The following is a 25307-nucleotide window of genomic DNA, read 5'->3' on the forward strand; positions in this document are numbered from 1 at the left end:
AAATTTGTATTAAACTTAAATATCTTTTTTGATGATGGTGTTTCTTTGTGACTGAGCCAGTGGACTCTCACGGTTTGCTCTTTTGGGTTCCTCCCCCTCCCCAATTTTTTCAGATTCCTTCACCTTTTTTAAATTAAACTGTTTTTGGAAAAATGGCTTGGTCGTCCTCCAGTTTGCAGTTTTCCATTTGGTCGGGATGGCCATGTCAGGTTCGCAGGCCGGACGCAGGAGGCTGAGCCGTGAGCGGTCAAGGACGCCTGCACAGGTGGTGGGCATGTTATACCTGAGGCCCCCAGTCCAGCTCCTTGAATGCTTTTGACCGAGATGTGAAATAAGGGAAACCCTGCGTCAGTCTTGGGAAGACAGCAGGACGGGAGGGGGATGTCGTTTCCGGGGAAGAAGGCGGCCTGAGCGCCACTCCGTGGGCAGCACATGACGTCAGCACTGCCCAGGCCCACCCCGGGCATTTAATATTCATGGGTCATATTACTTTGATTTTTTTTCAGCCATTTAAAAATATAAACACTCTTCACAGCCCACGGGCGGTTCTCTAAAGCAGGGAACTGCGGCCTTTGTCCCTCAGGCTGTTTGCTGTGAAAGGAATGGGATAGTGACTTAAAAACAAGTATTTCAATGACAGTTGGTAAATACTATCAGGGTCTGGTGTAAAGCGGTGTTTAGACACTTCTGAGGTGCTCACCTTGAAAAGCTGAGTATGGGACAGGGGTGTTTCAGAGCAGGACCAGGGCAGAAGGGGGCTGCACTCGCGGGGACCCTGCAGGCGCCTCTCCTGGGAGGGGGCGTTCCGCCCGAGACCTGAGTGAAAGCTAATGGGAAGATAAAGTGGGTGAGCATCCCAGGTGGAGTGAGTGGCATGTGCGAAGGGCCTGGGGCACGTGTGAACGTGACATGCGTGATGGGCAGCAAGGAGGCCGGCGTGGCCTAGCGGAGCGAGGGAGGCAGGGAGGGAACTGCTGGTGTCAGTGGCCTGAGGGGCCCCCAAACCAAAAAGGGCTGTCCGCCCCTCTGGGACCTCCCGCTGGCCCTTTTAGAAACAGGCCCAGTAAGTGCCTAGCTCAAGGCAAGAGAGCTGGTGAGAGATTCTAACTAGACTCCTTTTGAACTGCTCTTTATGGTAGATAGGGTGTCATTTTTTTTGTTAAAATGTTTAGTTTCCTTTCATTGGGGGTAGACATGCACCTTCCCTGGGTTCCCCCATTTTATCTTGACGACCACGGAGGAGGTGGCAGAGCCTCTTCGAGGGGAAGAGGCCAGGGTTGCAAGAGAGGCGCAGTCACCTCACTGTCCTCTTTCAGCCCCAACGAGCCCGGCCCTTCCTCCTCTCTGGGCCTTTCCGCCTGCTGTTCCCAGGGCCTGGCGCACCCTTCCATCTCGGCACCTTATCCTCCAGGTTGTCCTGCGTCCTCTGTCTCAGCCTCTTGCCCCTGAGCACGGTGTGCTGTCTCTGTTCACCGCTGTGCCCCTGGACGCACCCCTGCGGCCCCCCGGCCCCGAGTCCAGCCCCTCCCGCCGCAGCTGCAGCTTCCGGTAGGAGACAGGACATCCGAGGAAGAAGTGGCTTGCCAGTGGTAGAGGAATGGTAACTTGAAAAAAAAGGCTGCATTTCACTTTCACTATTTCCCTAGGCGATGCAGTCACATGCCTCCACTGTGAAAAGACAGAGTTTAGTCCCTCCAGCCACCCCGGCCCCCTCCCTGAGCACTCGGCAGTCTCCGCATTTACCCACCCCCGCAGAGGACGTTTTCTCCCCCTTTCTATGCATGAATGGCAACATTTAATACACACTCTTCCGTCCTGTCCCCTTTTTCACGTAACCTAAAGCCTGGGCTGTAGCTGCATGTTGGTACCTGCCCAGCGCGACCCTGAAATGATGAAGACGACAATGCCTGCTGTGGCCCCCCGGCGGCGGGTATGCAGACTGTCACACTGGCAGGACGCACAGTCCGGCGCTCCAGGGCGGCCATGAGCTGGGTGAGGGGGGTGGGGAGACTCATCCCACGTGGCTGCACAGGAGGGCCCCTATTAGAGGGGAAGGACTTGGATGATCCAGACAGTCTGGCTTCAGTCTCAGTCGAGCGTTTTCAGATGACCAGTGTCTCTGAATCTATGAATGAGGAAAAAAGGGAGGGCGCCACGGGCCTGCCGGGGTCCTCGCTCCTTTTAGCAAGGGCCAGGCAGGTTTGTCTAGGGGTGACCTTGAATGCAACCAGGCACTCTCGCCATCTGGTGGCCCCTGTGCAGAACTGCAGCCCCAGAGACCGAGCAGGATCAGGGAGAAGGTGGGCCAAAGTCATTTATTCATTCACGGACTGACTCTGAGCGCTGTGAGACACAGCACTGGGCAAAACAGGTGCGGCCTCTGCCCTTACCCTTCGGACACTTTCATTGGGAAGCAGTCAGATGTGCATATGATGCAATCTAAGTGGGACAGAAGCACCGAAGGTAACGAAGCAGGGTAAGGAGGGAGGCAGGTGGCGTGGTTACAGAGGGCCTGTCCGAGAAGCTGCGCTGTGAGCAAACACCTGAGGGGAGTGGGCACAGAGCCGTGACGTTCAAGACAGCTGTTCTAAACTCTGGCTGAACGTTAGAAGCACCTGGGGAGATATGAGACAAATCCATAATGCCCAGACGCTACCCCCTTCCCTGAAGAATGACATCGGTCTCTCTGGGCCTTGGGCATCTGCACTTTGTGAAGCCCCTCCTGGGGCAGCCGGAACTGAGAGCTACCGACCTGGTCGGAAGAACAGCCCAGGTAGAAGAGCAAGTGTAAAAGGCCTGAGGCAGGGACCTGGCATCTTTCCAGAAGAGACAGCAGGCCAGTGAGGCCAGATTGGCTTTGGGGTGGGGCTGAGCGCTCAGAGGGCGGGGCCTGGGTTGAGGTGGGAGGTGAGATGGGTGCATATGGATTGGCTAAGCTTTGGTTCCACGTGGGTGTATCTGAGTGAGTCTTAAGTACCTGGATTATTTGATTGGCTCATTGACTGTAACTATTTGATTATCAGATTGAATCTCAATACCTGGATGTATTTGATTGGCTGAGCCCGGGTACCATCTGGGTTTGATTGGTTGAGAGTAGCTCACATGCTTATATTCTAACTGCAAAGTAGGCTAGAAGTGTAAGATTCTGCCTGTTTCTGATGCAGATTCCCAAGGTGGGAAATTGTCCCAACAAAAGGCCTTGGGTTGATAAAAACCTTCACAGCACCCACTGCAGAATTGTCCAAAGTTTCCATCAGTCAGGACAGTCATAGAGAGCAGCATTCACCCAGCCAGTTGGAGCAGAAGGGTTTGGTAAGCTCACCGGTGTGTAGTTTGTACTGCATCAGTTTGGCGAGGCTAGAACTACATCTCCTAGAATCCCTTTCCTTGAGTGATTCTGAGTTAGAATTGACCGAAAGAGCAACTTGGCCAACAGGTTCCACCTGGTCCTTGCTGTCCTTTGCTGTGTCCAGGTCGTCTTGGCTCTGGGGCATCAGCGCCCAGCTCACCCCTGGGCGGGTAGCTGCAAAGGCAATGGCTACGCATCGGTTTCTCACCAGTGCGCCTTGGCAGACTCACCTGGGTGGCTGGACGTGCCCCACTGCATCTCAGGTTGCCTTGTTGTTGACTCCCGATGCCCCCTTTCAGACCTTGATCTCCCCAGCTCTTTCCACCACTGTATGAGGTCCAAGTCCATCACAAATTATTTACCCGGAACTCCTGGGCCAGATCTGGCTGCTTCCCTGATTGGATCTGATTGACACATTATGAGTATTTACAGAACCACAAGGAAGACGCAGGAAGCCACACTGCAGGACTGAGTCACCGATGTGGGGTGGGGATGGGGGTGGGGCTGCTCCCCCGGCTCCTGAAGTATCGCTGCTGACTCCGGGAGCAGATGCATCGGCTTCTGTGGCTGCCCTGCACCAACTTTGCTCTGGTCACGCCTGCAGGCTGGATGCCCTGTGTGCCAACTTAGCCCCACTTAGCGTAGTACCTAACACAGCTTCTGTGCATGCAGCTGATGGGTGGGCCCTTAATTGCTCCAGACCCTGGCTGTAAGGGAGTCTGGGGACAGTGTCTCCTAGCACAGGCAATTCTCATTACTGGGGATCTCCACGTGGCGGCAACAAGTCAATTGACCACTGAAGCCTGGGCAGGGCCTGAAGGAAATGCTGTGGGAATCCTTGCAGGGTGGCTCCGCAGCTGTGGGGTCGCACTGCCCTCTGGTGGTCAATGGGGAGCATAGCTCCGCCTGCTGTGGGCTACATCCACAGGGGCTGAGCAGTCCAGGGCAGGACGGTCTAGCCTCTCAACTCGGATTCTCCTTTACGCAGAATGAATTGCAGATGCACGCAGCAACCTGGAGGGGTCTCGGAAGCATCACGAGTGAGCGGATCCAGGCACAGAGGGGAACAGTCTGTCTGGGTCTGTTTCTGTGAACTAGATCAGGCCAAACTAGGGGACAGAAATCAGGATTGTGGTAGACTGTGGGCAGAGGCTGGGAAGGGCCAAGAGGGGACCTGGAAATGTCTTCTGTCTTCCTGGGTGGCGGTCACCGAAATGTAATCACAGGTAAAAATATATCAAGATGCTTACTTGCACTTTATGCAGTAAACTGTGTGTCGATTACAAAATAAGGCTAGAGAACCTCAAGTTTGTGGGGAATCTTGTGACCGGACACCCTGCCCCCACCCTTCCCACTCCAAGCCATTCTCCCTGCAGCAGCCAGGGGGATTTTAAAAATGTCAATCACATCAGGCCATTCTCCTGCTTAAAACTCTCTGGGATCTCTTCATTGGGTTTAGAATAAAATCCCTACTCGAATAAAATCCAAAATCCATGACCAAAAGGGTCCAACTGGATCCGGCCCGGCCTTGGCCTCTGACCCCTGGCTGCCGTCCTGGCCTCCAGCCACGCCAGCGTCCTTCCCTTTCCTCTTGATCACCTGGAAGGTGCTACTCATCCAACCATCCATCCATTCATCTTACCATACAAGCATTTGGTCATCGATTCAGTCATCCATCCACCCATAATCTCTCTCTATAAAACCATCTGTCTAGTCATCGCAACACAGTTATCCATCCATTTGCCCGTCCGTCCTCCTACCACCCAGCTGGCCATTCACCTTCTGCTTCTCCACCATCCAGTCGCCTAACACACTACCCACCCACCTACCCATTTAACCACGTATTTAACCACAAACTGCCCCAGTGTCCCTCTGACTATGATCCCAATTATACGTCTTCCTTTCCTCCCATCTCCTCTATAATGGGATTCCAATGTGCATCGGCATCCACTCTGTGAATTGACTCCAAACCCGTCACTCTGTGCTTGGTTCTGGGGATACAGAGATGAAACCAAGAGAACCTGCCGCGGGGGCGCTCAGAGTCCGGGCAGATGTCTCTCTCGCCCTTGGCGGTGGTTCCCCCACCATCAGAGATTCCAGCTCTGAGGCTGCAATTACAGACTCATCCCCCACCTCCACTGATGTGGCTACACCAGCCAACTGGTAACCCTGGATTTCACCGACGCGGCGAGGGAGGAGCCTTTACTTATTTAGCTTCTAATCAGATGGATCCAGACTCTGCTTGGAAGTCTATGAGCAGCAAAAGTACTCAAGGTGTTCTTGGAACTTCCCCAAATGTTCCCCCTACCTCGGCCTCATCCATTGGGTCCTTGGCCCCCCCACTGGAAAATAAAGTCTTATCATTGGAATGGAAGTTGTTTGTATTTTTCAGCCCAACCCTCATTTTCCCCAGTTCTTTAAGTAATAGCCCGCTGTTTATTCCTTTGGGGGACCAGCTCTCCCCAGCTTTATGTTCATGAGGGATCAAACCCCAAATCCAGCTCCATGGAGCCCGTGACTCAGGTGTGGCCAGTGAGACACGATCCTGGGGGTTGTGTCGGATCCCCTGGGCAGGAAGCGCTCTCTTTCCATTAGTGTGGATTTGCTAAAAGATTCTCAGAGCCACCTTTGCCACACAGGGAAGAACCTGCCGGAGAAGTAAGACCACACAGGAGAAAATCGTTTGGTCACCTGGATCCAGCTATGCCTGAAGACTATTTTATTTTTTGGGCTTAAGCAAGGGTGAGTTGTATTTTATTCCTTTGCAACTGAAAAGGTTCTGGAAAGACCAGCAGATTCAGAAGCCTTGAGAGTGGTAATGAAGTAGCGACACCTGACCCGCTTCAAAATGTAAACGTGGTTTTATTTAATGCCTTTTCTCCGTCACAAAGTACCGCCTCCTCCCCAGGGTCCCCTCGTCCTAGAAAACAAGATGGCAGCATAAGGCACGTGCACTGTCCACATGACGTCAGGTTAAGTCCTTAAACACAAAAATAAGCAATAGTCTTCCCACAGCCCCGAATCGCCTCCCTCGCCCGTTGTTCAAAGATGTTTGTCCCCCCAAAGCACGACTGGAGCAGACGGCTTCAGTCCGAACTGTGCACCTCCCCACACGCCAAGTGAAAACCAAAACCAGACCAACGACTAGGAACACCAACAACACAGGTGTGAGAGCATAATACCGGAGTAATGAGATTAGTCCATAAATTAAGAAGAGAAAAAAACTGAGCCTGTCCCCTCCTCATCACCAGCCCTCCCCCCCCCAACCAGCAATTCCTTGCTTTTGTTCCGTGAGACTGTGGAAAAGTCTGGACTCCGCATCAGCCCTTTTCCCCAAAGTTAAATATTCCGAAGCCACGGTTGGGTACTCTGCTTCCCAAGACCCGCGTTTGGACTGAAAGGACATCTACTGAGATGGTCACCGGACTCGTCCTCTGGCTTCACGGACCCTGCCCAGTGTCCAGCGGGAAGGCGAGGGGCCTGGGTGGGGGACACACCGTGGGGGGCAGGTGGAGACTCCGCGGGCTCTGCTATAAATACTCCAGCTCCAGGGCGTGCCTCAGCGCCTCCAGGTCGGCATGGCAGGATATCCGCCAGAAGGGCATGTTGTGCTGGAACACAGAACACCAGGCACTCGGTTACCCTCCTCCGCGCCCCTGCAGCCGCGTGGGTGCCGCGCCCATGGTTAGAGCCGCAGGAGACGTCCGCTCGAGCCAGCAGAGCGTGCGGGCATTTTCCAAACTGGGAGGCACGTCATTGGAGTCACCGAAATCAATCCATAGACAAGAAATAAACGCGATAATTCCACCTCATGCTATGAAGCAAGTAGAAGGGGGTAGAGAGGTGCTGGCAGGAGGGTATCTGTCCATGCCGGCTGGGTCAGGGAAGGCCTCTCTGCGGGGTGGGGGATGCAGGGGTGGGGGTGGGGGGGGACTTTGAAGCAGGCCGCAGAGGATGAGGAGGAGGAAGAACTGCACAAACAGGAATGGGGGCGGTCGAGGCAGAAGATCGCAAGTGCAAAGCCCTGAGGAGGATTTGAACTTGGACTGGCGTGTCCTCTGCTGTGTCGCATGACTCCTGGCACATAATAGGTGCTCAGGAAATAGTCATGGAAGGAGGGCGGATGAGAGGGAAGGTGTTTGTCGAGCGAAGTCCTCAACAAACATACCTTCCCCTCTCTATTTTTTTTTTTTACAGATTGTGGACAGCCAACTTCTGCCAGAACCAGCCCTTGACATTTAGAATATTCCCTTTGCTCAAGGAGAGCAGATGACTATCCATCATGGGCAACACATGCCATCTCTTTAATGGCTTCCAGAGGTCCCAGCTGCCCCCACCCTCTCCTCACCCCGGCCAAGCCTTCCTTTCTCTGCAAGGGTGGATTCTGGTTGCCGCCTGGCCAATCCTGCGCCCCTTTAAAGAGCGTAATTTATTTTTCCTGGAGGAAATGAGCAAAGGAGGAAGGGAGGGCCTCAGCTGCCCCCACCCCAGGCCTGGGGGCTCCAGGGTGCAGGTGGATTTATCACGTGTGGAGAGGTGGAGACAAATGGCGCGCTAAAATGGAGATATTAACAACACTGTCAGCCGAAGCAGGCAAAACCCCTTGTCCTGCCGCCATATTTCACGCTGCTCAGGTGTCTGGCGGCCTGGGCTAATGACTCCCATCCATCAGGCCGGGAGGGCCGCCGGCGCACAGCACGTCTCCCTAACAGGCTGGGCTGCTGCCTCAGACGCTGGAGAGGACTTCAGAGGGGGCAGTGTATGGGGTGTGTGCCCTAGCCTTCTTCGGTGGACTCCGCTGTCACCTGACAAGCTCAGGGGTGCAGACTGACAGTGTTTGAAACTCCTCAGTCTGGCTCCTTCATGCCAGGTGTCTGGAATAAAACAATCGGTTCGCATGTACCAGCTGTGTGACCTTAAGTAACTTACTTAACCTCTCTGAGTCTCAAATCTGTCTTCTACAAAATGACGTGGAATGATGCTCACTTTGCAGGCGGGTTTAGAGGACTGAATAAAATGACAATGGCAGTAATAAAGAGTAGAGGTTAAGGGCATGAGTATAAATGGTTTTCCCTTTATTTTCTCTAATAGAATCATTAGATACTGATCTTCTGGACAGTTACATGTTATACTGTCCCTTAGTATTTCATTCCAGGACAATAACGGGGTCATTTTAAAGCATTTGCTCCCTTTCCAACCGGGGAGAAGGGGGGCACAGGCTGTGACAGCCCCGTGGGTGTCCCTGCCCGTCTGGGTGACCGGAGGCGGGCATGGGCTGCTCGGGGCCACAGGCCTGAGCTGTTGTCCAATCCAGCTTTGGTCGAAGCAAAGCTCAGTTTAGTCGCTGTCACCTGTTTAGGGCAGGGCTTTCTTCTGTACCCGAACTTGGGGGAGGGGGAGGGCTCCAGCGGCGCCCTGGGCCCTGGAAGTGGGCTGCGGGCAGGCTGCCGCATGGGGCTGTGCGCCAACCCGCCGTGGTGCTCCTGGAGCTCCGGCAATTCATGGGATGATTCACGTGATTCATGCCAGTATTTCGGCCATATCTTGCGTATTTATTTACTACTTTCCCCTCTAAACCCATTCATTTTTAAAAGTGAACGCAATCTGCTTTAAGAGGAAGTGCGCAGAGCAAAAGCTGAGGTCCTCCCAAGGGCCCCAGCTGCCTGCCTGACCTCGCCTCCCGCCACTGCCCGCTGGCCAGGCTGGGCCCCTGCAGGAAGCTCCAGCCTTCGGACCTTTGCACTCCTCGGTTGCTTCCTTGGAATGCCCTCGCTCTGATATCCACTTGGCTCACCCCTCCTCCATCTTACTCAGACGGCACCCGCCAGGGAGGCCTGTCTTGAGCACTAGCTGCTCTTACAACCTGCCCTCCCCCGCCCCCGAGTCCCCTCTGTTCCCATTCTCTGCTTTACTCCCCCCCCCCCAGCCACCTGACCCACGTTACACTTAGGTGTTTATTGCCTGTCCCAGCCTGTGAGCTGAGTGAGGGGTGAGAGCCCTGTCTGCTGGCACACAGTAGGTGCTCAGCTAGTGGAGCCTGCACCCTAGCTGGAGGGTTTGTGATTAAGCCACCAATTACACAGGTACCCCTTTCATGATGAGAGGGGACAATGTCCCGAAGAAAGGATGAGGACAGCTGGGGGAGGGAGTCACAGGCAGGCCTGACAAGGCTGGAAGGGCAGAGCAGAGCTGGGAGCCAGTCCGGGAACTGCCCCAGGGAGGTGCTGCTGAGGCTGAGAAGTCGGTGTGGAAGGGCGGGGCGGCGCGGGGGGCGGGGCAGCCTTCCAGGTGGATGGAACAGCATGTGCAAAGCCTTCTCAACTCCCTTCTCCTGAGCCCCTCTCTCGGCACCCTAGGGACTTTCCCTCTTACAGGTTTCATCCTCTGAGACCCTAAAAATGTCTGCATTTCCTTGGAATTTCTTGTCAGGGAGGGAAGGGGGTAATCAGGTCCCCCCAGTGAAGCTCTGTGACATTAACAATCCACTTCCCGGGCCTCTGGGTGGGGGGTGGCAGGCTCCCTGGGATGCTGCTGACAGGCCCAGACCCGGGATCTTGGCAGCTGTTTCTTTTCCAAGAGCAGCGCTGCGGCTACCAGAACCCCCGTCCCTCTCCTCATGGGCCTGAGATCACAAACGCGGGGCTTTCTTTCTCATTAGCTTAATGCTGTCTTGATTAACTGGGAAGGGTTCCTGGAACATATGATCGGTAGGTATTAACTGAAACGCACACACGTGCACCCAGCCCCCCAGCAGGCTGCCCTGACGGGGTCTCGGGGCTCCTGAGCAGCTGTCCCAGAAACAATCCAGGGCTACCAGGGGCGGCGGCCAAAGGCACGGAGCGGGATTTGCAGAAGGAAATTACTCGGGATGCTTCTGCGATGTGCAAATGGGAATGGACCTGCCGGCAAAGAGCCTGGGGAAGCGGAGACGCAGCCGGCACCGGAGGCGGAGGAATCTGCGCGCAGGGCCCTCTAACCCCCAAGACGGCTCCGGAGAGGAGAAGGGCCGCCGGGAGAGGGGAGAAGTACCTTTTTCGCTCCCTGCTCCTCTTCGACCCCGTCGCCAATGACGATGTAGACGGCCTTCCGGCCGAACCTCTGCATTATCCTCTCGAAGCAGCTCTCCTTCCCTGCACGCCCGGAGGAAGGAGAGGAAGGAAAGAGGCTCGGTGAGGACCAGGGTGGCAAATGAGACCCTCGCTGAGCGTTTGCTGTGGGAGCCGCCGTCCTCCCAAGGGCTGGGCATTAAGCACTTCACCCTCCAGCACACTTTGGAGGCGTGTACTGCTGTCATCCCCACGTGACGGGCGACAGCGCAGAGGCACAGGGCGGTGAAGGGGCCTGCCTAGGGGTCACAGCAGAAGAGGCCGCGCAGGGGTCTGGAGCGGCCCCGGAGTCTGGGCCGCTGCCCGCTCGGGTCAGCAAGTTTGGTAACCATAACAACAACCCTAATAGTAACAACAACCGCGGCCACTCTCTGATTTCACTACATCCCAGGCTCTCTGCTCAGCGGCTCACCTACGGCAGGGTTTCGCAGCCTGGGCGCTATGGCCGCTGGGGCTGGACACCTCTTTGCTGCGGGCCTGACCTGTGTCCTGCAGGCTTAGCGGCACGCCTGGCCTGTCCCCAAAGGACGCCAGTAGCAACTCTTCCAGTTGTGAAAATGAAAAATGTCTCCAGGTGTCCTCTGAAAGGCAAACTGCCCCCTGTCCCCCCCCACCCCCGCCGCCGTCCCCCCACGTTGGGAGCCACTGCCTGACGTGAATTCATTGAACTAACAGCAATCCTAATCACATTGGAATCAACGCGATCTCCATTTTAGAGATGAACTGAGACTCAGGGCTGGCGAGTTGCCTTGAAGATGAGCAGAGTAGGAGGAGGAAGAATGATAATAATTATAGCACAGCTCCCGTTGTTGGGGCTTGTGCTCTGCTGGGAACTGCTCAGTGTTTTATATGTGCTGTTTAGCGTCTATGCTTCCATTTTACGGACCGGGAAGCCAAGGCAGAGAGAGGTGAAGTCGGTTGCCTTAGGCCAGGCGCAGGGTCAGGATTCGAACCCATGCTACCGGTCTCAGGCGCTGGAGCTCTAAACTCCTCTGTTAACTGCTTCCGCGGGCATCAGCTCTGGGGCGGGCCACTCCTCCCTCTGCGCCGCTTCCCTTCTCTGCGGGCGCAGAGGCTGGGCCAAGGCCGGGGATCACAACTGTCTTTTCAGGCAGCAAAACAACACACGCATCCTGTCCTTTGCCAAACCACTCTGCAGTGCGTCCCGCTAGAGGAGGTGGGTGGAGCTTGTTTCTCACCCCCTGGCGCCGGGTTGGCCATGTGACTTGCGTTGACCAAAGGCATGGTAAGGATCTGCCAAGCGAAATGGGTATAGGTGGTTCGGCTTGGCCACCTTCTGGCACGAGAAAAATATGGCCCTGGATGGCGGCTGGTCCCAGAGTGAGGAGGTAAGTGGAGCAGGCAGGGACCTGGTGTCAGGCCCAGCAGAGCCACCGCTGGCTCATTAACCCCGGAGTGAGAAATAAAAACCGTTGGGATGTTTGTTATGCAGCGTTATCAGAGCAGATCCTGGCTTGAGAAAAATTATTATTTTTCAGCTAAAACCGGGAGCTGGTGACCAAATTCCTGTCCTTTCTCAACTTTGACTGCTTCTAGCTTTTCAATCTTCAGGCTCCCCTAGTGGGAAAGAAGAGTCACCTCACCACTTCCCTGATGGCATTTGGTTCCTGTGACACAGGGGTCCTGCTGCAGAATCTCTAATGGCATCTGGGGCCTGACTGTCTATGATTGCAAAATCAAAAAGCACTTTTATGTAATGTTCAGGCCTAGACTTTTAGGAAAGGCAAAAATTGCTCTAAGAAAAAAATGCTTCTAAACTACTCTAAATTGTTTTTTTGCTCCAGAAGAAAACAAGGGTAAAAATTTCTCATTAAAAACATCTTAGCCAGATTTTTGTATTGTTTATATTGTATTTATTTTTTGGTGATATAAGAGTTAAAAAACCCGGTTCTCTCACACACCAAAAAACTCAAACAAATCACTATTACCTTGACGTTATTAATCTTTAGTTACTAAATTCTCTTATCTCATAAAAGCTCTGAGCCTAACGCTTGATCTCTTTGTTAATAAGGAAGATTACAAGCCTTAGAGAGGCATTAAAGCAGGCTAGCACTAAATGGAAACTCTGTCCTCAAAAGAAAATTTAAAAAACACTTTTCTCTCTATGTGGTTCAAGATTAAAGTCAAGGTTATTTGATGGTTGTACCACCTAAATTAAAACCCCCTTAGGTACCATGCTGTGGTGGAAACTGTTTCCCTCTTCCTTAGTAACAGAATTCCCTAAGTTTTATCTGTGCTCATGGTCACTTAGCTATGGACTACATTTCCCAGCCTCCCTTGCAACTAGTTGTGGACATAGGACTAAGGTGAGCAGAGGTAACTCTCACCCCTTCTGAGTCTTGGCTTTAAAATATCGGATGGGCATTACACCTTCCTCTTTTCCACCTTTCCGCAAGCTGGAATGCCGACGTGGCAGGACCCTGATTTGACCACCCACATGAGGATAAACTATAGGAGAGGGTCCCCCCAGCAGCCTGGATCACTCACCTCTGGTCTGTTGACGTGGGGGAGAGAAATAAGCTTTGTCAGCCCTTGTGTTTGGGGTGTTTGTTAGAGCAGCTTTGCAGCGACCCTAACTACTGAAAGCCTGTGCTCCTGGCCAATTTCCCGAGAAGCACAGCTTGAAGTCTCTGGATGTCAGGGATGTTTTGGTATCAGAGTCATGGCCATGGACATGCTCTTGAACATCCCTAGTGCCGTCTTCCTTCGACTTTCTGTGCCCGGGATGGAACGCTCCACCCACCCTCCTGCCTGCATCGCCCGAGCTCTGGGTCCCCCTTACCTGTCTTGGTCGCACTGTAGATGTTCTCGATGGGAAACACGGAGCCCAGCCCATACAGCAGCACTTTGGCCAGCGCAGGGATTAGCTGAGTGGTGGTGACCAGCACGTTGACACAGTTGGGCCTGAGGACAAAGGAGACTATAGAGCAGGACTCTGCGGGACCCCAAGGCAAGGCCTCCTCGCCCTGCAGCGTGAGTCTGGGTTTGGTGAGTACCCTGGTGGGCTGTGGGGGCTCCGGCTAAGGCGTCTTCAGGGAAGGATGGGGCTGAGGGTTCTCTGCTATTCTTTTAAGCCTGAAAGCTGCCTGACACGTTGAAACGTAAGGTGGGCGTAATACTTTCTTACTTAAAAAGCAAATCTTTATTGTAAGGGCCACACACTGAAATGGCTGCCGGGGCCTATCGGCAATGTAAACGAGTGGCATGGACCAAGCGTAGGACAGCGGGAGGCGGGAGCCTGGGGAGAGCTGGAGGGCACAGGCCAGTTCTGCGAGAACCCTGAGAGCTGCAACGGTGGATTAACTTTCCCAGCCTTTGGTGCCCACCTGGCCCCCAGCCCCCAGCCCCTCCTCACTAGTCTTTGGGACAAGGTGCATATCCCACCAAACTCATCAGGATCAGAAGGCAGCTCACAGGCTGCCATTCGGTGACTACTTGTGTGGTTGGGTCACCACATTTCCGATGCTGGTGCAGGGGGGTAATCTGTTACCTGGCCCAGATAATCTTTCTTAGGAGCAAGAGGCGGTCTGCTGCGAGGCCTAGAATGAAACTGGACCCTCCTTGCCTCACCTCAGAGGGCCCACTAGATGGTCCGTGATGTCCTGTAAAACAGACTCGGACAGTGATGTGACTGGTGGGCGGACGGGATGAGATGGACTGATGTGTCAAGGTCTTTAGCTCTGCGGGGCCCTGATAAGTCACCGCAGTATTGGCTCAGCTGCGACACAAGGTATCCGGGGTGCCTTGCACAGCCTGAGCTTTATCAAATGTCTGGAAGTGTGCCAAGTGAGAACGTGGAGGGTCCTAGCCCACCCGAGGTGGACATGGAGGAGCCAGCACCCTCAAATGGGAGAAAGTTCGCTGGCACAGAGGCAACGAGGGCTCCCACGTACCGGGAGTTGATGAGGTTTAGTGCCTTCAGGGAGTGGGTCAGCCAGAGGTCGGTCAGGGCTTCCAGTTCAGCTCTGAGCTGCAGCCAGGTCTCTCTTTTGGGAGCTCCTATCAAGCCTACAGACAAAGGAAATCAAGATGCAGCAGCTGTCATTTTAGAAAGGTCTGGGAGGGGTGAGGATTAGGGAAGGGGAGTCTTGTTACCTGGAGGTTACAAATTAGATGACACCAAGGTCAACTTTTATCAAGTAATCTTAATCTTATTTTGGGATTGATTGATTGATCAATCAGTCAAGCCATCCATTGATTGATCTATCCATCCACCCATCATCGCTCTATCCATCCACCGTCCAGCCCCCATTCATCCATCCATCCAACAAAAAATTCAGAAGTGCCTTCTGCACGGTCCGTATTGCGACAGGCACTGAACACACAGAGATAAACAAAACATCCCCATTACAGAGCTTACGCTGTTACCATGGAGACAAAAACTAATAAAATAAAATATCATAATGACTCATTTATTGAGTGCTCACTGTGTGCAGGACCCTGTGCTTTTCACATGACATTTCCTTTTGTTCTCACAGGCACCGTAGAGGTGGGCGCTCTTTTGATTTCTCTTTTTAACGGTGAGATATAAATGACACACATCAGTCAGTCAGGCAAAGAACCTGAGGCTTTGTGACTTGCTCACGACAGGGAGGAAGTAGTGGAGACAGATCTGGCACCCAGGCTGCTGGCCTCGAGCCCACTTCAGGTCTAAACCTGACTGTCGCCCCTCAGCCATCAGTGCCCTTAAGATAAAGTTCAGACTCGACGTCCCTGCCCCTGCTCACTGCCACTCTCATCTCTTGGCACTGCCCTGGTGTCCATTCCAGCCCCAGCGGCCTCCTCTTTGCTCCCTGCAACACCAAATACGTCCCTGCTGCAGGACCTTTGCACACCTCATTCCCTAGCCACTCTTTGGATCCTGCCTCCCCCTTCTTGCCCTGCTAAGGCCTTCAAGCTCATCGTAACGGCCATTTTTTCTGGAAGGCCTGCCCTGGCCAGTTCCTTCTGTTTTAGTCTTCTGACACACTGTACCCCTTCTTCACAGCACGTCTCGCAACTCTCATTTGTAGTGCTATCTGTGTGACTCTGTGTTCGGTGTCTGCCTCGGCCATTAGACTGGTGGCTCTATGTGGGCACGGACCACGTCGGTCTTGCTCGCTGCTGTCGTGGCAGCCCCTATAGCAGGGGCTGGCGTGCAGCTGGTGATGCATCAGTGTTGCAGGAGGAACGGATGCACTAGGACAAAGTGCTGCCTTGTGCCTGTGCCATTCAGATGTCACGGTCTCCGCACAGAAGGCTCCAGCTGTCCACACGCCTCCCCGTGGCCCGCAGGCCCTGCGTCGCCTGACACTGCCCCCTCTCTCGGCCCGGCCCGTCCAGCAGGCCCTCGCTCCAGCCACACTGCCCTTTATCTTTCCGAAAAGCCTCGAGCTCCTCTGTTCTCAGGGCTTTTCATGTGCCGTGTGTGGTCGACACTGCTAGTTGCCTCCACTGCCCATTTTTCTCTTTAAGAATTAATACAATAAAACTATGAAAAATCTCATTAGTAATTAGAACCATGGTTTTTAGCTAAGTCCATGGCCCCCAGGCTAAAGGGCTATGTTCCTCAGTTTCCACCTTGGCCCTCGCCAGGCTAGTTCTGGGATGCAGAGGCAGCTGGGGGCGGCGGGGGCGGGGCGGGTTTGGGGGGAGGCAGCAGAGACTGCAGGGGGGGGCTGCCCGCTGGCCTCCTGCCAGCCCTGAGCTCCCGGCCTGTTGACGCATCGGGTAATTTCCCCTCAGTTTATGGGAAAACAACGCGGCTTGACTGAAGCCCTGGGTATTTCCCGGGGCTTAACCTGGAGGGGGAGCAGATGGCCTGGCTGGCCGAGTCCAGCCCCGTCCCGCCCACCCCAGCACACCTGCTCCCCGGTTCTCCGTGCAGGGCGCGGGGAGGGGGGCAGGCGGGCTGACCTGAGGCCCTCCGCTCCCCTCCTGTAGTCAGCAGGCTTGGGCGCGAGGGGCCGCGGAGCGTGATTAAGACATGGCGGGGAAGGGGGCGTCATCTTGGGCGAGAAGCCTCTTATTCCTCAGCTTTCTCCCCCTCAAAGTGACGGGATGAGACACTCGTGCCCCCTTCCAGGGGACATCATGAGGGTCAGTCTGAGTGGGCCGATATCTGCGACCCTCTCAGAACCGTGCCTGGCGCAGAGCAGGTGCGACTTGCGTGACGGCGGCCTCCTTGATGAACTGCCCTTGGCCCAGGGTGCGGCCCGGGCTGCACTGGCAGGCCCTCGACCGGGGAGGCCGGCCTCTCCCCAGCCCACTCACCGCCAACGTTGTTCTTGTAGGTGTTGTACATCTCCTTGACCCGCCGATAGCGGAAGGCCAGCTTCCTCATCCAGTCCACGCCGCCGTGGACGCCGGAGCCCAGGCACAGGTTGGCTCCTGGGGCCGAACTGTGGAAGCCATCGGTGGAGAAGTTGTACGTGCTGGGGAGGGGCGGGGGCGGGGGGGGGGAGAAGAGGCAGTGTTAATGTGGGAGGTGGCGGGCTCTTCGCCGGGAGACCAGGGGCCCCATGGGACTGTGGGTGGGGCGCAGGGTGTCCACCAACCCCCTGAACGTGCAAGACTGCTACGTGCATGTGTGTTCTGGGAGGGGCGGGACCACGGCCTTTGTTAGCTTCCCAAACATGGCCGTGTCTTTGGCCCTTGTCTAGCCAGCACCCATTTCCCCTTAATTTTGGTGTGAAATAGCGCGCCTGTTTTCTTTTCTAGGGGGGACTATCCCTATCCACTGTATGCTCTGGCCACACAAGGGAAAGCCTTTCTCTTTTCCTTTAGAATTTATGGATGGAATAGAATTCCAAGAAAAAAAAAAAGTTGGATTTGGTCCTTTGCAGTCCAGAAGGAAACCCCAGTCGCCACTACTCTGATCCCCAAACCTGCCCCACCTCACGTCCCTCTTGAGGCCTGCCTGCTGACCCTTTCTTCCCGTTCTGTGAGCACCTCCATATCTTGCTACAGAAACTCCATTTTAATTTTTTATTTGTTCCATTAGGCAAAGCTGATTGCTCATGCTTTGCAGGTATAACACCCTTGGCCCCAGTGCGGCTCACTGGGTTGAGAAGTTCTACATGTGCAGAGACAGGCGGGGTGTGGGGAGGTGCACACCATGTCAAAGGCGTCGCACAGGATGAACAAGCCAAGTAGCTGCTGGGAATCATAGGGGACATGGGGGCGGGTCCCCACCTACAACAGCCGAGGGTGCACACGAAGCCCCAGCTCTGCAGAGAACACCACTTTCTCTCCCCATACCAGAAGCCTTGGTAGGTTTGCAAAATCACGCGAGTATTGCTTACGCTTTAACATCACGAGAAACCCCAGAGGGTAACAAGGGCTGTATGTACAGTATGACCAGACGCTTCTAAGATAAACATGAAAATCTCTTCAGAGAGAAAAAGCCTGGAAGGAGACATGTCAAAATGGTACCGAAAGCATCTCTGGGTGTGGGTTTGGGTGATTTTTTTTCTCTTTGCACTATTTTGCTCTTTCTGGATTTTTTGGGTTTAAGAGTAAAGAAAAGAAAGGCATTTTATTTTTTTTAAAAAAGAACATGCAGTGCAATATAAATGAAACAACACTTGGAAATTGTATCTTAAGTACCTCCCGGTTAACTGTGACGGCAGAGATAAAAAGGAATTTGAGAAGTGTGAAGTGGGTGCCAGGACACAGCGTGATGTGACGTGCTGCCGTCACCCACCAAGCCTGTGGCTCAGCCTCACTCCAGGCAAAGGCCAGGCCCCTGTGCCTGGATGGAAGGCTTTTCCTGCGGGGCGGGGGGGGCATGGGGGGGGCTGCCGTGGTGCCAACAGAAACCCTGCAGGATGCACAGAAGGTCTTGGGCAAGGTCTCAAGCTCAACAGCAAATTTCACCTTGGGGGCTCCCTCGGACAGCCAGGCCAGGACACTGGCCCCGGGGATGTAATCCCAAAGGCCTCGAACGTAGACTCTGGAGTGCCCTCCAGAGCAGACACCAATTGGCTTTGGTGGAAGTTATTCTTTCATTGTCTTTAAATTCTTGCCCATGAACAGACAAGAATACTCATGTATATGTCCACATGCATGTGTATACAGCTGTTCCCTAACACACACAGCACCTGTGTTGTTTTCCACAGGCATCTGTGTGAGTGTGTGTAAAATCAGAAGCAGGGAAGTCACAATGTCAGAAAGAGGTGAGTCTGAGATGGCGGGGACATAGGTGATTTTAGTTTCTTCTCTGCTCTGTACCGAATGACTCAAATTTAGAAAGACCGGTGGAGAATACATGACTTTTCTAACTAATCGTCTGCATAAAAAATTCCTCTTTCCCATGAAAGATGTTACACAAGACATGTTGCTTCTAAGTCCTTGTCAGCTCCCACCTTGGGTGGTGGTGACCAGGGGCTAAAAGCCAATGAAACAAACCCAGCTAGTAAAAGGGAGCAGGCACCACCTACTCAAAGGGGCAGAAAGCCATTTACCAAGGACTCTCTGTGCTTGTCACCTCCAGGAGGATGGGGCTCTATGACTGTCCCATCACAGCCCCTTGGTTCCAGGACCCAAGCTTTTAATCACCATGCGATCCTTCCTTCTCTAGTGTAAAGGATCCCATTTTTTTAGACTATTTCTTTTTTATTTTCCATCAACCTTATTTCCATTTTCTGTGTAAGAGCTGTGGAAGAACAGCTCAGTGATAGCCCTGGCCAGGCGGGTTAGAGCACTGTTCTGATTCATCACTGTTGTGGGTTCAATCCCCGGTCAGGGCACATAAAAGCAGCAACCAATGAATGCGTTAAGTCAGTGGAACAACGCATCGATGTCTTTTTCTTTTTTCCTCGCTCTAAAATCATAACATAAACATTTAAAAGACCACTGGTTGTTCCCACCCACTCAGTGGCCTGGGCAGAGAGGGCTGCAAGCCAGCATCAGTGGGAAGCTGCCGGGTAGGCCCAGAGGGGACCCGCGCCTGCACACTGGTCTGCCACCTTGAGCAGCAGTGCACTCGGGAGCCGGAGCAGTCCGTCCACCCTGAGATCCCTCCTTGGTCACAGCGGCCTTCTCCTTTTCAGCCTCTTCAGCATCTCTGCAGAGTCGAGATCAGGAAGGCCCTCCTACGGGTGGTCAGAGACGGCGCCGCGCATGCGCAGAGCCTCTTGGGTCAGCATCCAGCACATCTGACCCACCATGTGGGCTCCCTTGTTGCTGCGCAGGGATGGCGATGTCTGCACGACGCAGAGGGGAGATGCTCCACGCAGCGACTGCAGGCAGGCCCTGGGATTGGTGCCCAGAGGACGTCTCGGCTCCTGGAAGGCTGTCTGAGTCTGGTTAGCGGAGGTTGCGGGAGTGAAGCCGCCAGCCGCTGCCAGCAATGGAAGTGGCTCTGGTGGCAGCAGTAAACTTTAGCACTGCCCGCCGCCCGGTATCCCTGGAGGCCATGACATGGACCAGGGTCTTCTGGGGCAGCCGGGGTGCAAGCAGCCCGCAGCAGCTTCTCCCAGGTTCCCTTCAGATTTATAACAAGGACACCGTCCATCTTCCTTTGGTAGACGAGCTGCTCCATTTGGAAGTCAAGGTTGGTGCCACTCAACTGGGTTCCTGGTACAAGGAATTTGAGGACCTCCTCTTTCTTGTGCAGCACATCAAAGGCTCCGGACATTGTGGAGGTTTCCAGCGGGGACCAAGCACGCAGCTGTGTGGTCCTCTCCGAGTGATGTGGAAAGGCTGGATAATTTACTCGTGAAAAGGAACACTGTGAACTCAGAGGATACCCTGGGGAGCTGCCCGGATGCATTGCCAAGAGGTGGAGGGCAGAGGAGGGCGTCAGCGAATCCTGCCGCCCCTCCTTACCCACTGTGTGAGGATGGGCACGTTACCTAATCTCTCTGTGCTGCCCGCCCCGCAACTGCAAAATGGGGCGGGTGACAGGAGCATCTCCCTCTCAGGGCTACTGTGAAGATGCAGTGAGTTAATCCACATAAAGCACTTGGAACAAGGCGCGGTGCAAAGGAAGGGCGTTACCAAGGTTGGTTTTTATAGTGAACTGAAGGGAAAAAACAAGGGGCATTGGATGCTCGGTGCCTAGCACATAGTAGGCACTCAATAAATACTTCTTGAATGAACAAGTGGGGAATTTGGTTTCTAGGGGAAAACGCCCTTGGATTGTGAATTCTTGAAGAGAGGAGCCAAACAGCTCAGCATGAGACAGGGTTCAGAGGGACATTGCCATCTATTCCAAGCCAGCCAGCTGCAGGGGAGACTTGAAAAAAATGATGTCTCTAACCACCAAGATCACTGATGCATGAGTAGGAAAAAGAAAAGAAAGAAAACACCCTGGAACCGTGGCTCCTCATTGCCTTGAAAGGGAGAGGGGTTCCCAGAGATTACGTCTTGGAAAGGACACAGTTAACCTTGACCTAGGGTTTATTTGCTCTATAAATTGAGATGTGCCAGCTGGCACCAGAGCCTTGCTCCCTGCCAGTCTTGGTGGCCGAGGGGTTTTCTGAAGGGCTAGTTGGAATAAAGCAGCCGTCTTCCCACCTATCACTGCTAACTGTGCTGGGCTTTGCAAAGACGTGCGGGGCTCAGGAACAGAAACTTTGATTTCTTTCCCTGGAGTGGCTGGAAGACACAAACTCAGGAAGCAAACACTAAGGGAAGTTATGACTGGCCTCAGAGGCAAAACACTGTTTGGTTTAATAACATTATTGATGGGCCTAGGGGCATGGAATTGATAATTTGGGATAAGGACAAATTAACTATGTTCAGTTTTTATAAAGTTTCCCCAGGGGCATGTTTGGAACATTCTAGCTACATTCTTCTGAAAGCTGTCTCATTTTGAGTGGCTGGGTACCTGGTTTCTGGAATCCATGCCCTAGGAGTGTTTGTCCCCAGAAACCAGTCAGATATACCACTTAATCATTCAAGGAATATTTTTTGAATATCAACCTTATTAACTTCTATATTACATAATATATGCCTGTGAATGAATGCAGTCAAACCTTTGAAGAATGTCCACCGAACTCTTAATGGTGGTGTTTTGCCAGGCAAGGTCAGGAGTGGTTGCATTTCTTTAATAATACACATGTATTGCTTGAGTCAGCAGAGGAAAGACCCATAGAGACATACACATAAGTGGGTCACAGAGGATTTGTAGAAATCTCAGCTGCAATGACTTGAGGGGCTGAGGAAGAGGCTGCAGGGTGGGAGGCGTGGTTTCTGCGCTCAGAGAAACACAGGCCCCAGTTCTGGCCGCAGGCAGGCGGGACTTGCCTGATAACCAGCTCGCCCCTCCTCTCCACTTCCTAGTGAAAGGCCAGCTCCGTACCCCATCCAAAGGGGCGCACTTGACTCTCCCCGACCCTCTCATACCTTAGATCTTGGCCATTGTCATCGGATGAGACATCGTCGACATGGATCTGGTCACAATCCTATGGAGAATTTGGCAAGAAGAGAAAAAGAGGGAGAAATGTGATTGGTTAGTCTGATGCCACCTTTAAGAGGTGGTTTCATAAATGAGGGGTAGAATGAGCACCGGACTAGCAGTCAGAGCCTTGAATTCTAGTCTGAGCTTTGCCACTAAAGGTCAATGACCTTGGGTGAAGTTTTGTCCCCTCTTTTACCTTTGGTTTCCTTATAAACAAATGGGTTGGCTATAAGGGGGTGGGGTGACTATATCATTTATCAGGCAAACTGAGATAGCTCTGCAAGTAAAAGGGGCTGCTAATAATATTCCATTGAGAGGACAGGCATGCCGTGGGACCATCCACCTCCACCCCCAGTTACCCCAGGACACACAGTGCAAACCTTTATGTTGTCCCAGGTGTTTCCTCTGCCTGGAATGCTCTTCCACCTGCATCTGTTTAGTGAGCCTCGTGTTCTTTGGGCATTGGCTTCTGGACATATCCCCTTCCTAAGACCCCTCTGTGTCCCCTGGTCTGTGATCATCATTTATTGAGCACTTACTACGTGCCAGGCACCATTCCAAGGGCTTGCCCTTCGATGGACTCCAACCACATGCCGCTTGCCACCACCTGCCAGTCTCTCAGTTCCACTCAGTTCCCTTTGGGGAAACACCTTATCAAATGTGTGGCAAGACCACAGGGTTGGGGAACGATGAAGGCGGGCACGCAATCCAGATTCAACCAATCAGAGGGACCAGCATCCCTCTGGTCAAAGTGATTGCTTCAGGGAGAGCACGTGGTCTCAGCTGGACCAATGGGAAGCAGGCCTGGGACTCTGGTTGGGACTCTGGGAAAGAGGCGCTCGCTGGGAGCTGGGGAGGGGATCGCATTGTTTGGTCCCCTGGTTCAGCCGTAACTGAAGCCAGGCCACCCTGACCTGGTCGGCTGAATAAAGATGTCCACGTCCTAATCTCTGGCAACCTCTATGGCAAAAAGGACTTGGCAGGTGTGATTATGTTAAAGATCTTGAGGTGGGGAGACTTTCCTGGATTCTCCAGGTGGCCCCGAATGCAATGACAAGGGTCCTGTAACTAAGGGGCAGCAGGTTGTGTGATGACAGAGAGGATAAGGAGACTGGAGTGATGCGCTTTGAAGATGGAGGAAGAGGCCGCAAGCCAAGAAATACAAAAGCCGAACAGGCAAAGGACAGACTTCCCCTCGGAGCCTCTGGAAGAAACCAGCGCGCTGACACCTGAAGCTCAGGGAAACGGACTTGTTTCCAGACTTGTGGCTTCCAGAGCGGCGTTTGTGTTGGTGTAAGCCGCTAAGTGTGCGACAATCTGTTAGAGCAGCCGCAGGAAGCCGACACCTGGACTTTTCAGTTTCAGCCGGAGGGGTTGGATTTCTGTCACTTTGCAACCAGGAGCTAAGAGCGATGCGGCGCACCCCACAGAAGCTACATGTGATGCACCCCAATCCTGCCGACCCTGTCTGCGTCAGATGCTCCGTTGGGATGTGCGGATATGGCAAAAGCCGTGAGTGCAATTGCGCCGGCCCCAGCAGGAGCTCGGGCCCCAGCCTCTGACTGCCTGGGTTTGGATCCAGCTGTGTGACCCCGAGCAAATGACGTGATCCCTCAGAGGCCGGGCTGGTACAGGGAGATGACGAGGGAGCCTTTTTCACAGGGCGGACATGAGGCAGACGGGGCTGCTGCATTATAGGTGTCCAGTACAGTGCCTGGCACACAGGACGTACTGCACAAATGTGAGTGTTTGTTATTGCGAGGCCTGTGGGGGATGCTAAATGGCACCCCGCGTTAAGAAAGCCCCGGGAGAATGCTAGGAAAAACTGGGAGAAGGGCACTGAGTGGCCACCCGTGAGCCAGCAGATAACTGCCTTACACTTGAACCTCTTCTGGGCGTTATTTCATATTTTCTCTCTTCCCATATTTTCAGCCACTCTGACTGATGAGTGGTGGTCTCAGGTATAATTTCTCGCCCCCTCCCCAAAGCAGCAGAGCTCTAGGGTGCACCCCAGACGTAAAAAAAATCTTAGAGTCACATGAATATTGTAGCAATTACCCACACATGGTTATCTATAGTTATAGTTCCATTAATTAAAATGAAATAAACGTCCAAATTCAGTTCCTTAGTCCGATTTTAAGTGCTCAACAGCCACATGGAGCCAGGGGCTCTGGTACTGGCTGGTGGATGTCTTTCCGCCATCACAGAAGCTTCTACTGGGGTATTGAGGGATACAGGAACCAGGCCGACAGCTTCCCTTCTATGCCAGTAAGGTCAATCACGGAAGTTGCAAGCTGGCCTGGAGAAGAGGCTTATTTAGCCACACTCTGCTTAACACACACACATATATATATATATATATATATATATATTTTTTTTTTTTTTTTTTGTGAAACAATACCCAGTGTGCAAACCCAGGGAATCTCTCTCTCGCTCTTCAGGTCCTCAGCCACTTTGAGAACCTACACGCCCTGGCACGCAGGGCTTGCATTCCTGTATTCTGACGATCGGTGCCCGGGACAGCCACTTCCAGTTCCCCAGTGTCTACTGGGCTGTCTTCATCTTACATCACCTGGTCACTTGGCCCCTGTGGGCACCCGAGTTTGAGACCTCTGCTCCACAGCCCCCCTACAGAGATGGGAGGATCTTCGGGACAGCACTCCCGACCGACGTGTTAATGAAAACTGTATTTCCAACACGGACTTTACAGACCCACCCCAGAGAAAACAAAATGAGTTGTAGATCCCCTCCCCATCCCCCCGAGTCCACTGCTTTGCCTGCAACTGGCAAAACACCTCCCTCTGCCCTCTGGTCCCTCGCTTGAGCTGCTAAGCTGCTCTGGGGGGTCACGCAGGCTCAGGACCCCCGGGGCAGGGTTCCCTGTCCTTTCCCTGATGTCACAGGAAAGGTATGTGGGAGGCTCTGGTTTTCTCATTTGCGAGGGGATTGTTGGGGGCGCTAAAGTGTGACAACAGTAGCGATCACATTTCGGACTTAGTAAAATACCATGACGCTCAGCGAGACACTACCTCATACCCCACCAGCTGACCGGGATTGAGTTACCGCTGAGCCGGCCCTGCGGGGCGGTGGACGCTGCCGAGGACAGAAGGACAGCGCTGAGCTCCTGGGGAGGTGGATCCCATGCCTCTCAACCCTGCGGCACGGAGGGCAGGCCCCCGAGGCACAGGACACCGGCTTTTCACAGCCCAGGGTGCTAATGGCCTCTCTGGGTCAAACTGTGATTATCTGGGGGGGGGGGTGGTCTGAGCGGGACCAGCTGGCAAAGACAGAGGAAGGGTCCCCACAGGCTCGACCTGGGGACATGGGTGTGGCACAGTGCAATCCTGGCCTCCAGGAATCGACGCTTTCTGACTCAGGGAGACGCCCACCAGGAACTGGGAAGGCCCCTCGGGTGGATCACAGTGAAATGAAGTATGGTATATCC

At 53.6% G+C, this 25307-nt stretch overlaps 1 protein-coding gene across 1 annotated transcript in view; it reads right to left on the minus strand.

The window, feature by feature from the left end:
- Window positions 1-6213: 6213 nt before the first annotated feature.
- The window catches only part of EYA2 (EYA transcriptional coactivator and phosphatase 2), a 208769-nt gene continuing 189675 nt past the window's right edge, over window positions 6214-25307 (minus strand). The window contains exons 11-16 of the mRNA XM_054573645.1: window positions 21808-21866; window positions 16729-16889; window positions 14370-14484; window positions 13259-13380; window positions 10379-10479; window positions 6214-6960 (exon numbers count right to left, since the gene is read on the minus strand). Of these exons, the coding sequence (XP_054429620.1) occupies window positions 6880-6960; window positions 10379-10479; window positions 13259-13380; window positions 14370-14484; window positions 16729-16889; window positions 21808-21866 (639 nt within the window). The 3' untranslated portion in view covers window positions 6214-6879. The remainder of the gene's footprint in view (window positions 6961-10378; window positions 10480-13258; window positions 13381-14369; window positions 14485-16728; window positions 16890-21807; window positions 21867-25307) is intronic.

Source organism: Pteronotus mesoamericanus, unplaced genomic scaffold, assembly GCF_021234165.1.
Source record: "Pteronotus mesoamericanus isolate MK-2021 breed Mesoamerican mustached bat unplaced genomic scaffold, CSHL_Meso_final contig_25, whole genome shotgun sequence".
In the NCBI taxonomy this organism is placed as follows: domain Eukaryota; kingdom Metazoa; phylum Chordata; class Mammalia; order Chiroptera; family Mormoopidae; genus Pteronotus; species Pteronotus mesoamericanus.